General features: G+C 48.0%; 1 protein-coding gene across 1 annotated transcript; it reads right to left on the minus strand.

Moving 5' to 3' along the window:
• Window positions 1–1,713: 1,713 nt before the first annotated feature.
• On the minus strand, window positions 1,714–5,973 carry LOC125513250 (protein NRT1/ PTR FAMILY 6.3-like). The gene is made up of 4 exons (XM_048678315.1): window positions 5,705–5,973; window positions 5,372–5,589; window positions 4,712–5,292; window positions 1,714–2,895 (listed from the first exon to the last, which is right to left on the minus strand). The coding sequence occupies exons 1-4, from the start codon at window positions 5,841–5,843 to the stop codon at window positions 2,046–2,048; spliced, it is 1,788 nt and encodes a 595-aa protein (XP_048534272.1). The 5' UTR covers window positions 5,844–5,973; the 3' UTR covers window positions 1,714–2,045.
• Between the last annotated feature and the right edge of the window lie 8,794 nt (window positions 5,974–14,767).

Raw genomic sequence — 14,767 nt, forward strand, 5'->3', positions numbered from 1 at the left:
TAGGTGGCCCCACCCGGTGGACCCCCGGGACCCTTCCGGTGGTCCCGGTACAATACCGGTGACCCCGAAACTTGTCCCGATGGCCGAAATAACACTTCCTATATATAATTCTTTACCTCCGGACCATTCCGGAACTCCTCGTGACGTCCGGGATCTCATACGGGACTCCGAACAACATTCGGGTTACTGCATATACATATCCCTACAACCCTAGCGTCACCGAACCTTAAGTGTGTAGACCCTACGGGTTCGGGAGACATGTAGACATGACCGAGACGACTCTCCGGCCAATAACCAACAGCGGGATCTGGATACCCATGTTGGCTCCCACATGCTCCTCGATGATCTCATCGGATGAACCACGATGTCGAGGATTCAATCAATCCCGCATACAATTCCCTTCGTCAATCGGTATGTTACTTGCCCGAGATCCGATCGTCGGTATCCCAATACCTCGTTCAATCTCGTTACCGGCAAGTCACTTTACTCGTATCGTAATGCATGATCCCGTGACCAGACACTTGGTCACTTTGAGCTCATTATGATGATGCATTACCGAGTGGGCCTGGTGATACCTCTCCGTCATACGGAGTGACAAATCCCAGTCTTGATCCATGTCAACCCAACAGACAATTCCGGAGATGCCCGTAGTATACCTTTATAGTCACCCAGTTACGTTGTGACGTTTGGTATACCCAAAACACTCCTACGGTATCCGGGAGTTACACGATCTCATGGTCTAAGGAAAAGATACTTGACATTGGAATAACTCTAGCAAACGAACTATACGATCTTATGCTATGTTTAGGATTGGGTCTTGTCCATCACATCATTCTCCTAATGATGTGATCTCGTTATCAATGACATCTAATGTCCATAGTCAGGAAACCATGACTATCTGTTGATCAACAAGCTAATCAACTAGAGGCTTACTAGGGACATGTTGGTGTCTATTATTCACACATGTATTACGATTTCCGGATAACACAATTATAGCATGAATAAAGACAATTATCATGAACAAGGAAATATAATAATAATGCTTTTATTATTGCCTCTAGGGCATATTTCCAACACATGTAGGGGCCCACCTAATACTATAACACACAACCTTATCCTAGCAAATGTGGCTATCCACACGTTTCCCCTTCATCGAGTCTTCTTCTTCCTTGGAAACCCCCCTTCAATTTCTTCTCATCACTAGCCACGCGCCACACGTTGGATGTCACGAGACACTACCACGGTTGATGCCATCATTGACCAAGCAGGTGACCATGAAACATTGACCAACACTATCGTCGAGGTGTGTCAGTGTTGCACCACAACTTCCTGCCATTTAGGCATAGGCTGTGCCGCCACGCCCTCCAACGACAGAGTCTGCATGGCGGTGTCGCGACTGCAACGGTGATGGGGTTGTGACTGCAATGGTAGTGGTTTTGCAACTATAAGCCCCCCGGGGGGGGGGGTCTTGTGAGTGCGAGGCAGTGGTGTTTTTGCGCAGCAACGACTGAAACGGTGGCCGTGTTTGCGCGGATGACTGCAACAACGATGAAACTGTGACCGCAATGGTTTTAGAATTTGGTGTTTTGCAACCGGGGCTATGTTTCTGAGACATTTGTGTTGTTGCAATAGTATGTAACAGGGGCCAATGTGTTTTGAAACATGTGTAATGTTACAATGGCGGCCACGATGCACTTTTGCAACATTGGTCTTGTTTCAAAGGGTAAAACGGTTCAAGAAAGATTGCAACAATTCTCCTGCTTCAGAGAATCAAGCGCAACACTAGCCTTGTTGCAAAAGCTGGCCTTCAGGCTGGAGAGACCAGACGGCTATTCGAGAATGCATCTAACGGCTGCCGAGGCGGTGGATCTATTTAGATTATCACCTGGCCGACAGCGCTGCCCTTTCTTTTCTTTTTTTCAAGATTAAATTTCGTTTTGCATATTTATAATTGGTGGGTTAGCAATACGTACGTGACAAAGAAAACAAAAACAAAAAAGAGCTACACGTGTATACACGGACACATGCATGCAGCACGGGCAGCCTCAGTGACCGACGATCATGGCCTCCTCGTCAGCGAGTTCTATGCCGGCATCGGCCATGCGTTTCTCCTTGTACACGTAGCCCCTGGCGGCGATCGTGAAGAAGACAATATTGATCGCGCTCATGACGGCGAGCAACCAGTAGAAGTAGTCGAGCCTCCCCTGGTCGATGTTGTTGGCGAGCCAGCCGTCGTTGCTCCCGTGGCCGGTGACCTTGTGCACGATGGTGACTATGAGCGTGCTGAAGAAAAAGCCGAGCGCGCAGGTGCTGAGGAACAGCCCCGTGCTCATGGTCTTCATCCCCTTGGGGCACTCGCGCAGGAAGAAGTCGAGCTGCCCCATGTACGTGAACGCCTCGCCGGCCCCGACGAGCAGGAACTGGGGCATGAGCAGGAACACCGTGAGCGTGACGCCGTCGGCGGACTCGGTGAGGCGGTACCGCTCGACGAGCGCGGCGGCGGCCATCCCGGCGATGGACAGGAAGAGGCCGACGAAGACGCGCTGGAGCGGGGAGAGGCCGTGCGGGTTGCCGGTGACGCGGCGGGCCACGGGGGCCACGAGGCGGTCGTAGAGGGGCACGGTGAGGAGGATGGAGCCGATGAGGAAGACGGTGAGCGAGCCCGCCGGGATGAGGAACCCCGAGCCGCCGATGGCGCGGTTCATGACGGACGCCTGCTCCACGGCGAAGGTGGTCATCTGCGCGTGGATGGTCCAGAACATGATGGTGGTGGCCCAGATGGGAAGCATGCGCACCACCTGCTTCACCTCCTCCACGTCCGTCCGCGTGCACAGCGTCCAGCTGCTCGCCGCCGCGGGCGACTCCCGGTCGACGACGGCTGCGTGGTCGAGGAATCTGCATTCGCACATCAAAAGCCATTAGCCAGTGTACATCAGTAGCGATTTAACAATGCCAGTTACTGAAGTAGTACTAATTGAGTGAGTCCACTGCGTTTTTAATTGAATCTTTGGGCTGACGAGATGCGTCCCGTTAAAACTGAGTCTACTTCTCGCGCATCGATCTCCGTCCCGATTACTCCAGTACGTAGTACGTACGCGACTCGTGAGCACAAGCACACGAGACATATGATATGATATGATAATGCCCTTGGGACGATGCCAGGAGCCACTACTGGAACGTGTGCAAGCGTGTGGTCGAGCACTGCACCAAGTCACCAGCTATCTCGCACAAAAGTCGATGCTGATGCACGGAATCTTGCCAGTCTTGGAGGAGGTGTTCTCAGTGGAGTGACCTTTGGGCGTGGCAGCGAGCCCGTGAGCCGTGAGCCTGAGCAAAGCTGCATATTGTCATGTGGCTGGGCAGTGCCACCCGTGGGAGTTGGGCAGGCAACTGGCCGGCCACGAAAACTTACAAGGAACTAGCTCGCGACCACTCCACTTGGCTTTGGATCGGTCGATCTCGGCCGAACCCAAAAACGCGATGCATTGCACGTTTCTCTCGCAGGGAAGCCGCGAGACGCCTCTCACATAAAAGCAGTGGCTGTGGGCTGTGGCTGTTTCTTGCGCCGAAACTTTCCCTAAATTGACCCATCAAAGTTTCTATGTAACTTTCCGACTAAAAAAAAGTTTCTCTATCACGGTTGGAATTGTACCAAATCAATGACAATTAAGATGAATCGGAGTGAGTACAAGTTTTTTGCTGGTATATACAGTAGTACTCACTCCGATCCAAATTGAGTGTCGTGGTTTTAGTTTAAATTTGTAATAAAACTACCACACTTATTTTTGGATTGGAGGGAGTAATTTTTTTTCCGGGTATTTTTTTTCTAGCTAGCTTGTTAGCGATTCGTGGCCGGTCACGTAGCCTGCCTTATCTGATACGGCGAGCGGGGAACGTATCCGGCTGACAGCTACACGCTTGGACGTTGGAACTGAATATCTCATTTAAATCCCATCGATTAATCCCGGCTAGCTAGATTTCCGCAATACGCGATAGATGTGGCACGATCCATGGGGCCATGGCCGTGCACTGTCGCTCTACACTACACATCGTGTCCATGTCACGTATTAGTCACCGTGGGCCGGTGCCAACTCAATCGATCGCGTGCCCAAATTGTTAATAATTGGCAGGCCGGGCTTCGCCGCGACACACTACTGTACGTGTTGGCCCACACATGCGTGACATGAATGTACAGTAGATAGCCCAACACTAGCTTTGCTTGACACTTGCTTACAATCACTGGACACTGGACCATTGCCTAGTGTCTATTCTAGCTAGCTATTTCTGAACTAAGATTCAGGAAGTACTGTAATGTTCGGACTTGTATAAGCTAGATACGTGAAGCATTGCTACAACCCTTTTTTAGCCAAAACAAATGGGCCTGCATGTGTTGTGACCGGCTAGAGAGAGAGAGGGAGGCAGAGAGTTGTTTTGGTAAATGAAGAGACATTTATTTTATTTATGGACAATGGGTAGGGATGTGAATGTCGCACTGGGCCATGCTAGTACCACCAATGATGAGCTCCCTGGCTGGATACTCAAATCTCAGTTTAATCCCATTTAAAGTAATGGGAGTATCAGACAACCTGGCCTGATACAACTTTGTCAGACGATTCATCTCCTAGAACTCGTCTAGCAGGTTAATTAGTTGTTAAAGCAGCAGACTAGGCAATTTAGGTACGAGGAGCGATGCTCTTGAGCGAATGCTTACCGGCACTCCTTGCTGTGGGGGAGCTTCAGCTTGCCCTTGAGGTCCTCGCCGGCGGCGGCCTTGTCGTCCACGTCGTAGAGCATGCTCGGGTCGGACGGCAGCGGCAGGGAGCGCTTCCTCCATGCCGCGGCCGTCACGGTGGCGACCTGCGTCAGCGGGCTGCCCACGAGCTTCTTGAACCGGTACTTCCGGGTACCGGACAGGAACACGCCCAGCCCGCAGAGGATTCCCACGGCGACGACGCCGTAGCCCCACCGGCGGCCGACGTTGTCCTGCACGTACACCAGCACGGTGACGGCCAGCAGCGCGCCGATGCTGACGAAGAAGTAGAACCAGTTGAAGAAGCGCATCATCATCTTGCGCTCGCCGTCGTCGGACTCGTCGAACTGGTCCGACCCGAACCCGGACACGCTCGACTTGAGCCCGCCTGTCCCCAGCGCCGTCATGTACAGCCCCAGGTACAGCACGCCGAGCTGCGTCCCGTTCGCCGGCACGCAGTCGGGGCTCTGCCCCGTCGCGTCCCCGCACGCCGCCGGCCGCAGCCCCGGCGCCACCGTCGAGATCGTCAGTATCATCACGCCCTGCATCGATGTAGCTATGCAGGTCAGTACGGGGACAGATCCTAGGCGTGCAACTGTGGGTTGTGTGCAAGTCACGTACGGTGGCTTGGATGGCGGAGAAGACGGCGATGGTGAGGTAGCGGCCGAGGTAGGAGTCGGCGATGAAGCCGCCGAGGAGGCAGAGCATGAAGGAGGTGCCGATGAAGTTGGTGACGGTGTTGGCGGAGGCGGCGCTGCCCAGGTGCATGGTGCCGGTCATGTACGGCACCAGGTTCACCGCGATGCCCAGCGTCGTCATCCGCTCGAACAGCTCCGCGCCTTCACCAAAACCAAGATCTCAGTTCTCCATTCGTCCCACACCCACACGATCGATCGAACAGCATCCCACGAAGCGGCCATGCAGCAAAACGACAGGGGCGCTCGTAAGATATACCTAGGATCATGGCGGCGCATCCCCACCCGCCGGTGGTGGCGCGGGCCGCGGGGCGGCCCTTGTAGTCCCAGGCGTCTGTCAGGGCGGCGCTCTGCTTGCCGGCCTCCGCCACGGTCTTCGGCAGCGCTTCCGAGCCCATCTCTGCCTCAAGATCAAGCCTCTCACGTGCTCGTGATGACAGGATCGAGCGAGCGGCCGGGGGGACAGGGAGTGCGGTGACGAGGAAGCTCGGGCTCGAGGGGGAGGTGATCAAGGATGCTGGTGGAGTGGTCCTGCGGGGTTGGGGGGCTTCTTTTATAGCGGGAAGCCGGTGGATCTCTGCCTCGGGATTCGGGCTGCATCTCACCTTTGCTTTCGTTGACGAGCTAAGTGTGATTAGTTTGTGGTTAATTAGTCGTTGTCTCCTTCTGCCACAAAAATAGCCACCGTATCCTGCCTCCCAGGGCTCTTTTTCACATGACTCTGGCACTCGTTAATTAATCGCTCGATTATTGGCTAGCTTGTTTTTCTAACACAGTTCAGACGTAAGCGTTCATACATACAAGCGCATCGTCAGAAATTCTGAAATAATGCAAACACCAGAACTTAAACCTTGGTGGGCTGGAGATACCACTGCCCCTCTAACCATCCAATCACAGGTTGGTTTGCTTGTTCTATTTTCTTAAAAAAAAGGTTTTTATCATTCATTTCACTACTACTCTGAATTGTGTACCCGCTACTCTGATTTGGCACTAGGAATTTTAACTGTTAAAAAATATTATTGCTTCGTTAGGGCATGTACAATGGACCAACATGCCAGCTCTCCCTCTATCTCACTACAATAAAGTTTGGGTCCCATTTGATCCCAACATTGTTCTTATTTTTCTGTAAAATTATTCGCTTGCTTACTCCTGACAAGTGGGGTCACACTTATCATTGTGAGAAAGAGAGAGGTGACATGTGGGTCTAGAGGTATTTTTGTCATATAACATGGTCAACTGGTTTGACTTGACAATAAGAATGCCTAATGATATTTTTGAGTAAACATCTAATGAAATGATAGCATTTTTAAAATATTTAATAGTATTGTTGAGCAAGCATCTCACGGAACGATGACATTGAGCAGTTGTAACTTTAATGACAAAAATGAGTAATGAGACGTAACTAGTGGTATAAATGATAAAAATCCAAAAAAGAAAGCATGTTTTATTTTCCAAGAAGCTCAAACAAATCAGATCGGGAGTAGGCTATTGGCTGAGCAGGCGCCCGGGGAGCTAGCCTACCGGGACGAGATGACAAAAAAAATATATTTTCTTAAGGCATAGTTAATAGTAGAGTCAACAATGACGAAAATTTCATTTTAGAGCTCGAGCTATATGGAGCTCGTTTTTGTAAAACATTCAAAACTAATGTTTCAGTTCTTAAAAAAAAATCCAGTGTCATACAGACGTATACTACATGCCTGCAAAAATTCACAACGAAATACATTGACATGCGGGCTACACAAAAAAGACAAATAGTTGACATTGGAAACGGCAAACAGTGTGTACTGTTCGTTTAGAAAACCAACGATTTTTTTGGTAGCCCCCGAATCAATGTCTTTTCTGATGAAACTATACAGAAGTGTAGTACACATTCATATGTCGGTGTGGAATTTTTTTCAGAATTTTTTGTAACTTTGAAACGTGAATTTTGAATGAAAAATGGGCTCCATGTAGCCCGAGCACCAACGCTTCACTCCAACAATAGGCCCTATCTGTAGTACCCCCCTTCGGTTTGGTTTATAAATTAGACACAGATTTTAGGTCTTTGATTTGGCTAATAAATTATGTATAATGTGTCACAAAAGTTATATAGTTAGAAACTTCATTTGAAACGATGTAAAAAGATACATGTACTCAGTACAAATACATATAAAAATTCAGATGTCTAGATGCACGTGTAATGTCAAAACAAGGTATCCATACGTTTACACACCTCTTACTTAAATTTATTTCATAAACTCCTATGATTATCTCACCACAACAGACCAGGTCTCTTTTTTTTTGAAAATGAGATTAAAACGCCCAGCCTCTGCATCAATTGATGCATGCAGTCATCTTTATTTATTGTTTCACCAAGGTCTAACAAGTACATACATCAAGCCACCCGAAGCCACCACTCACACCTACAAAACTCGATAATGTGGAGTGCTCTCACTCCCCATATCTAAACCGGTGTTGTCGTCGATCCATCCACATAACGTATCGGAACGAACAGCCGGTGCAACAAACCTAAAACATACACCACATGCACACGTTTTACCGCCATCATCTGCGGACCACTGACCCATCTTCAGGAGAGAGATCTACATCATTCTTGCCAGTTCGTCCATCCGTCGACGCCACCACGGAGCCTAATGGCGTCACCGTCCCGCGCTTGTCCATCCAGACGCGAAGATTCTGAAAGATCTGTCGTGCGTAGCACCTGCCGACCAGGCATGACACAGCGTAGCACCTGTCGTCCAGGTGACATCTCCACCGAAGCTCCATGCAAGACGAAGCTGCTCTACCGCCCGCCTCTTTCTTCCAGCGCTGCTCCAAAACGATGCTCCCAAGAGAGAAATGGCACCGCAGTATCGCCATCGTAGGGTTTTCCCCGGAGCAGCACGAGTGGGTTGACAGTCATTGCACGACGATGCCTTCATCAAGGTAACGGCGCAGAACACCGCCATCGCGTGCCATCGGCTCGGTTTTCACCGGAAAACTATGGCTTCCAAACTCGCAACCAGAACTAGATGACGGATCCCGAGATCCGACCATCCAGCCTCAGGCGGACCAGCTCCGACGGAGGAGATGGCCACCACCGCCGGTTGCACCGACCAGATCATATCTGATCAGAGGTGCCGCCAAGGCCCACCAGGCCCTCCACACCGCCGCCGATCCGAAGCCGGATGACGCTCCGCCGCAGCAAAAGTCTCCGCTGCCCGAGCAGACAAGCCGCCGCCCACCTCCGCCCGTGACCGGGCTGCCCAACGCACAGTAGTCGCCGTCGCCCGCGACAGGGCCAGCTACCGCCGCCGCTGCCGCGACCAGATCTGTCGCGCCTCCGCACGTGCAAGGGCTCTGAACCACCCGTGAGACACAGGAGAGAGGAGGATCCCTGCCACCGCCGTCGGCCCCCGGGCACATCCCGACGGCGTCCTCCGGCGGCGGCGGGTTGAGGGAAGGTGGATTCGGGAGGAGCGGGGATGGCTAGGGCTGGGTACTCGCCAGGGTCGCCCGAGCAGGGGCAACGCGGGGGTAAAAGAAAAGGGAAATATAAATATAATGTTGTGTTGTACAAACAAAGTAAGGCCATACATGACGAACTATTTGTGTATGTATATACTTTTCACTCTGTCACTATTTCAAGTAATAGTTTTTGCCATGATAGGCTTATTTTGAACATATTACATTATAACTATGCACATTCATCATCCGATAATTTTTCACACAACATATTAGGTAGGAGATATCATGATGATGTATATTACCTCCACGTAAATTTGTAGCAGGCTGCAACACAGGCTACAAAAAATATTATGGATGGATCAGGCAGTGATAAAGTAGTAAATGCCAATAGCAAACTATTAAATGAGTTGGCTATAGATGGCATGACTATTGGGTAGAGCCCGCGGTTGGTATGTTGCTTTGAACCTAATGGCCATGTTATGATTATTATGATCTAATGGACATGATATGCTTAGGTATAGTTACCAGGAGCTAATGCTCATTATTTGTAGGTACAATTATGAAATTAAATGTCGGGATATGATTAAGTGCAATTATAAAGATCTAATGGGTGTAATTTATTCTATCGTAGCTTGCCACATAACTAGTTAAGGTTTTCAACTATGTAAAAGTTTCCAAAAATACTAAAACAACACACTTATCAGGGTGATGGCGGAGGCCCATCCGGGGCTCGGCGCGGTGGGGCTTGCAGCGGCGTGGCTCCAACCTCATGGTCGGCCTGGTCTTCCCGCGGCTCCGGACGAACATGCTCCGGCGACGGTTCGTCTACGATTGACTTGGGGTGAGCTCTCTCCATCTTCTATGATTTCAGCTACAGGCTCATCAGGCCGGGTTGGCTCCATGGTGCGGTGTGGGTGCGTGCGTGGCCTGCCGGAGGTGACAGGGGACTTCGGGAAGGGGGCAGGGTGCCCCCTTCGTGGCATCTGGCGACTGCTTTGGGTGGCTGCCGGAGTTCCCCTGGCCCAGATCTGGCCGCCGAGGACACCAATCCTACCAAGGTGTCAGCTTTGGGGAGGAAGGGAGTCTTTTGCTCCATTCCGGTCGGCCGTGTCAGTTTTGGTTATCCATGGATGAGGGTGGGGCTTCGATGCCGTGGCGGCGGCCCGGTTTGTGGAAGCCAGGGTGCTCATGGGCGGAGCACGCGGCTCGGGCGCTGTCCGATCAGCATGGCCGTGTGGTAGGCATGTTGACCGGGGTGTGTCGTTCAATGGCGGCGTTGCGGTTGTTTGTAACCCAATCCGATGACGGTGAGTGTTGGCCGGGGTGGAAACCTGCTCTGTCTTGCCAGGCCAGCGACAACATTCTAGCGTCGTTCCCTTCTTGAAGGCACCGTCGGGGCACCTCATCTGTCACCTTGGTGCTCCGGGGGAAACCCTAATCCTTGGACTGGGCGGTGGCGACACTACGATGCCTTTACCTGATAACCCACAAGTATAGGGGATCGCAACACTTTTCGAGGGTAAAGTATTCAACCCAAATTTATTGATTCGACACAAGGGGAGCCAAAGAATATTCTCAAGTATTAGCAGCTGAGTTGTCAATTCAACCACACCTAGAAACTTAGTATCTGCAGCAAAGTATTTAGTAGCAAAGTAATATGACAGTAGTGGTAACGGTAGCAAAAGGTAACAGTAGTAAAAGTAATGTTTTTGGTATTTTGTAGTGATGATAGCAATAGCAACGGGAAAGTAAATAAGCGAAGAACAATATATGGAAAGCTCGTAGGCAATGGATCAGTGATGGAGAATTATGCCAGATGCGGTTCATCATGTAACAGTCATAACCTAGGGTGACACAGAACTAGCTCCAGTTCATCAATGTAATGTAGGCATGTATTCCAAATATAGTCATACATACTTATGGAAAAGAACTTGCATGACATCTTTTGTCCTACCCTCCCGTGGCAGCAGGGTCCTTACGGAAACTAAGGGATATTAAGGCCTCCTTTTAATAGAGTACCGGAACAAAGCATTAAAACATAGTGAATACATGAACTCCTCAAACTACGGTCATCACCGGTAAGTATCCCGATTATTGTCACTTCGGGGTTAACGGATCATAACACATAATAGGTGACTATAGACTTGCAAGATAGGATCAAGAACTCTCATATATTGATGAAAACATAATAGGTTCAGATCTCAAATCATGGCACTCGGGCCCTAGTGACAAGCATTAAGCATAGCAAAGTCATAGCAACATCAATCTCAGAACATAGTGGATACTAGGGATCAAACCTTAACAAAACTAACTTGATTACATGATAGATCTCATCCAACCCATTACCGTCCAGCAAGCCTACGATGGAATTACTGACGCACGGCGGTGAGCATCATGAAATTGGTGATGGAGGATGGTTGATGATGACGATGGTGACGGATTCCCCTCTCCAAAGTCCCGAACGGACTCCAGATCAGCCCTCCCGAGAGGTTTTAGGGCTTGACGGCGGCTCCGTATCGTACAACGCGATGAATCCTTCTCCCTGATTATTTTTCTCACCGAAACCAAATATATAGAGTTGGAGTTGAGGTCGGAGGAGCTCCAGGGGGGCCATGAGGTAGGGGGCGCGCCCTAGGGGGGCAGGCGCACCCCCACCCTCGTGGACAGGTGGTGGGCCCCCTGGCCTTCATCTTTTGCAAGGATTTTTTTATTATTTCCAAAAAGTTGTTCCGTGAAGTTTCAGGTCATTCGAGAACTTTTGTTTCTGCACATAAATAACACCATGGTAATTCTGCTGAAAACAGCGTCAGTCCAGGTTAGTTCCATTCAAATCATGCAAGTTAGAGTCCAAAACAAGGGCAAAAGTGTTTGGAAAAGTAGATACGACGGAGACGTATCAACTCCCCCAAGCTTAAACCTTTGCTTGTCCTCAAGCAATTCAGTTGACAAACTGAAAATGATAAAGAAAAACTTTTACAAACTCTGTTTGCTCTTGTTGTTGTAAATATGTAAAGCCAGCATTCAAGTTTTCAACAAAGATTATAACTAACCACATTCGCAATAACGCTTAGGTCTCAAGTTTACTCATATCAATAGCATAATCAACTAGCGAGCAATAATAATAAACCTCGCATGACAACACTTTCTCAAAACAATCATAATATGATATAATAAGATGGTATCTCGCTAGTCCTTTCTGAGACCGCAAAACATAAATGCAGAGCACCTTTAAAGACCAAGGACTGACTAGACATTGTAATTCATGGTAAAAGAGATCCAGTCAAGTCATACTCAATGTAAACTAATAATAATGAATGCAAATGACATCGGTGCTCTCCAACTGGTGCTTTTTAATAAGAGGATGATGACTCCGCATAAAAGTAAATAGATAGGCCCTTCACAGAGGGAAGCAGGGATTTGTAGAGGTGCCAGAGCTCGATTTTGAAATAGAGGTGAATAATATTTTGAGCGGTATACTTTCATTGTCAACATAACAACCAAGAGATGGCGATATCTTCCATACTACACACATTATAGGCGGTTCCCAAAAAGAATAGTAAAGTTTATACTCCCCCTTCCACCAACAAGCATCAATCCATGGCTTGCTCGAAACAACGAGTGCCTCCAACTAACAAGAGTCTCAGGGGGAGTTTTCTTTGCAATTATTTTGATTTAGTTTGCATAAAGCATGGGACTGGGCATCCCGGTGACCAGCCACTTTCTCGTGAGTGAGGAGCGGAGTCCACTCCTCTTGAGAATAACCCGCCTAACATGGAAGATACAGACAGCCCTAATTGATACATGAGCTATTCGAGCATACAAAACAGGATATTTATTTGAAGGTTTAGAGTTTGGCACATACAAATTTACTTGAAACGGCAGGTAGATACCGTATATAGGTAGGTATAGTGGACTCATGTGGAGTAACTTTGGGGTTTAAGGGATTGAATGCACAAGCAGTATTCCCGCTTAGTACAGGTGAAGGCTAGCAAAAGACTGGGAAGCGACCAGCTAGAGAGCGACAACAATCATGAACATGCATTAAAATTAATCAACACCGAATGCAAGCATGAGTAGGATATAATCCAGCATGAACATAAATATCGTGAAGGCTATGTTGATTTTGTTTCAACTACATGCGTGAACATGCGCTAAGTCAAATCGCTTAAATCATTCAGAGGAGGATACCACCCTATCATACCACATCATAACCATTTCAATAGCATGTTGGCACGCAAGGTAAACCATTATAACTCATAGCTAATCAAGAATGACACAAGAAACTATGATCTCTAGTTGTCATTGCAAACATGTTTATTCATAATAGGCTGAATCAGGAACGATGAACTAATCATATTTACAAAAACAAAAGAGGTCGAGTTCATACCAGCCTTTCTTATCTCAGTCAGTCCATCATATATCGTCATAATTGCCTTTCACTTGCACGACCGAACGATGTGAATAATAATAATAGTGCACGTGCATTGGACTAAGCTGGAATCTGCAAGCATTCAATAAATAGGAGAAGACAAGGCAATATGGACTCTTTTGTCAGATCAACAATAACGTATATAAGAGCCACTTCAACAATTTAATTATGGTCTTCTCCTATCGACCCCCAAAGAAAAGAAAAGAAATAAAACTATTTACACGGGAGAGCTCCCAACAAGTAAAAGAGTAACATGAAATCTTTTTTGGTTTTCTTTTTAATTACTACTACAAGCATGGAAAGCAAACTAATTAAAAGCTACAACTAATTTTTTTTGGTTTTTCTTAAGGTTTATCAAACACACAAGAAGAAAGCATAAAAAGGAAATTAAACTAGCATGGATGATACAATGAAAAAGTATGAGTACCGACATCTAGCAATGAGTGTGTGAACACAAATGTAATGTCGGTGGGAAATACGTACTCCCCCAAGCTTAGGCTTTTGTCCTAAGTTGGTCTATGGCCACGGCTGGCCCGACGGATATCCATAATAATAGCTGGGGTCATACTGAGATGCAGTGGCTATCGCCTCCTGAGCTGCAGCGTGGCGACGACCTTCGCTCTCCTCTCGTACTCATCTGCCTCCTCTCTGGTAATAACATATCTTCCTTTTGCCTGATGATTAAAGAAGGCAGGAGTAGGGAGAGTAATATGGACAGCACGACGTCTGTCAAAAATTAGTCGATACTGGAGAGGTGATTCATTCCTCTCGACAAACTGATGGTGAACCATAGCATTAAAGTCTAGGTAAGCAGGTGGTAATTCAATATCATCTTCGCGTATGGCTACACCAAGAAATTAGCTATGCGGGTTGCATAAATTCCTCCAAAGAAATCTCTATTAAATCTATTAAGATGCAGCCTACGTGCAACAATGGCTCCCAAATTATAAGATTTATCTCCTAACACAGCACTCTTAAGAATACTGAGGTTAGGGACACACATGTGACATGCCTCATCTTTACCATTAATGCATCTACCTATGAAGAGAGTAAAATAATGTATAGCAGGAAAGTGAATGCTCCCTATGGTAGCTTGTGTAATATCTCTAGATTCTCCCACAGTTATGCTAGCAAGAAAATCTCTAAATTCAGATTTGCGAGGATCCCTTATACTACCCCATTATGGAAGTTTGCAAACAGTGGTAAAATCCTCTAAGTCCATAATGTAAGAATTTTCATAAAGATCAAATATGACAGTTGGAGAATTATGTGAAGATGAAAATTCAAACCTCCTCACAAAGGTACTAGTGAGATTGTGATACTGACTGCACTTCTCTTCCTCGAAGCTCACAAGATCAGCGTCACGCAAATATGCGTTGAATTCTTCCTTAATTCCCGCTCGATCCATAAAGTTTTCAGAAGGCCACTCACAAGAACGCACTG

This window comes from Triticum urartu, chromosome 1 (assembly GCF_003073215.2).
Source record: "Triticum urartu cultivar G1812 chromosome 1, Tu2.1, whole genome shotgun sequence".
Classification (NCBI taxonomy): Eukaryota; Viridiplantae; Streptophyta; class Magnoliopsida; order Poales; family Poaceae; genus Triticum; species Triticum urartu.

Excerpts from the sequence above, each read along its gene's own strand:
- LOC125513250 (XM_048678315.1), bottom strand. The coding sequence starts at position 5,843 with ATGGGCTCGGAAGCGCTGCCGAAGACCGTGGCGGAGGCCGGCAAGCAG. Across the intron at positions 5,590-5,704 it reads ATGCGCCGCCATGATCCTAG|GCGCGGAGCTGTTCGAGCGG; the intron begins GTATATCTTACG and ends GTTTTGGTGAAG. Across the intron at positions 2,896-4,711 it reads CCCCACAGCAAGGAGTGCCG|ATTCCTCGACCACGCAGCCG; the intron begins GTAAGCATTCGC and ends GTGCGAATGCAG.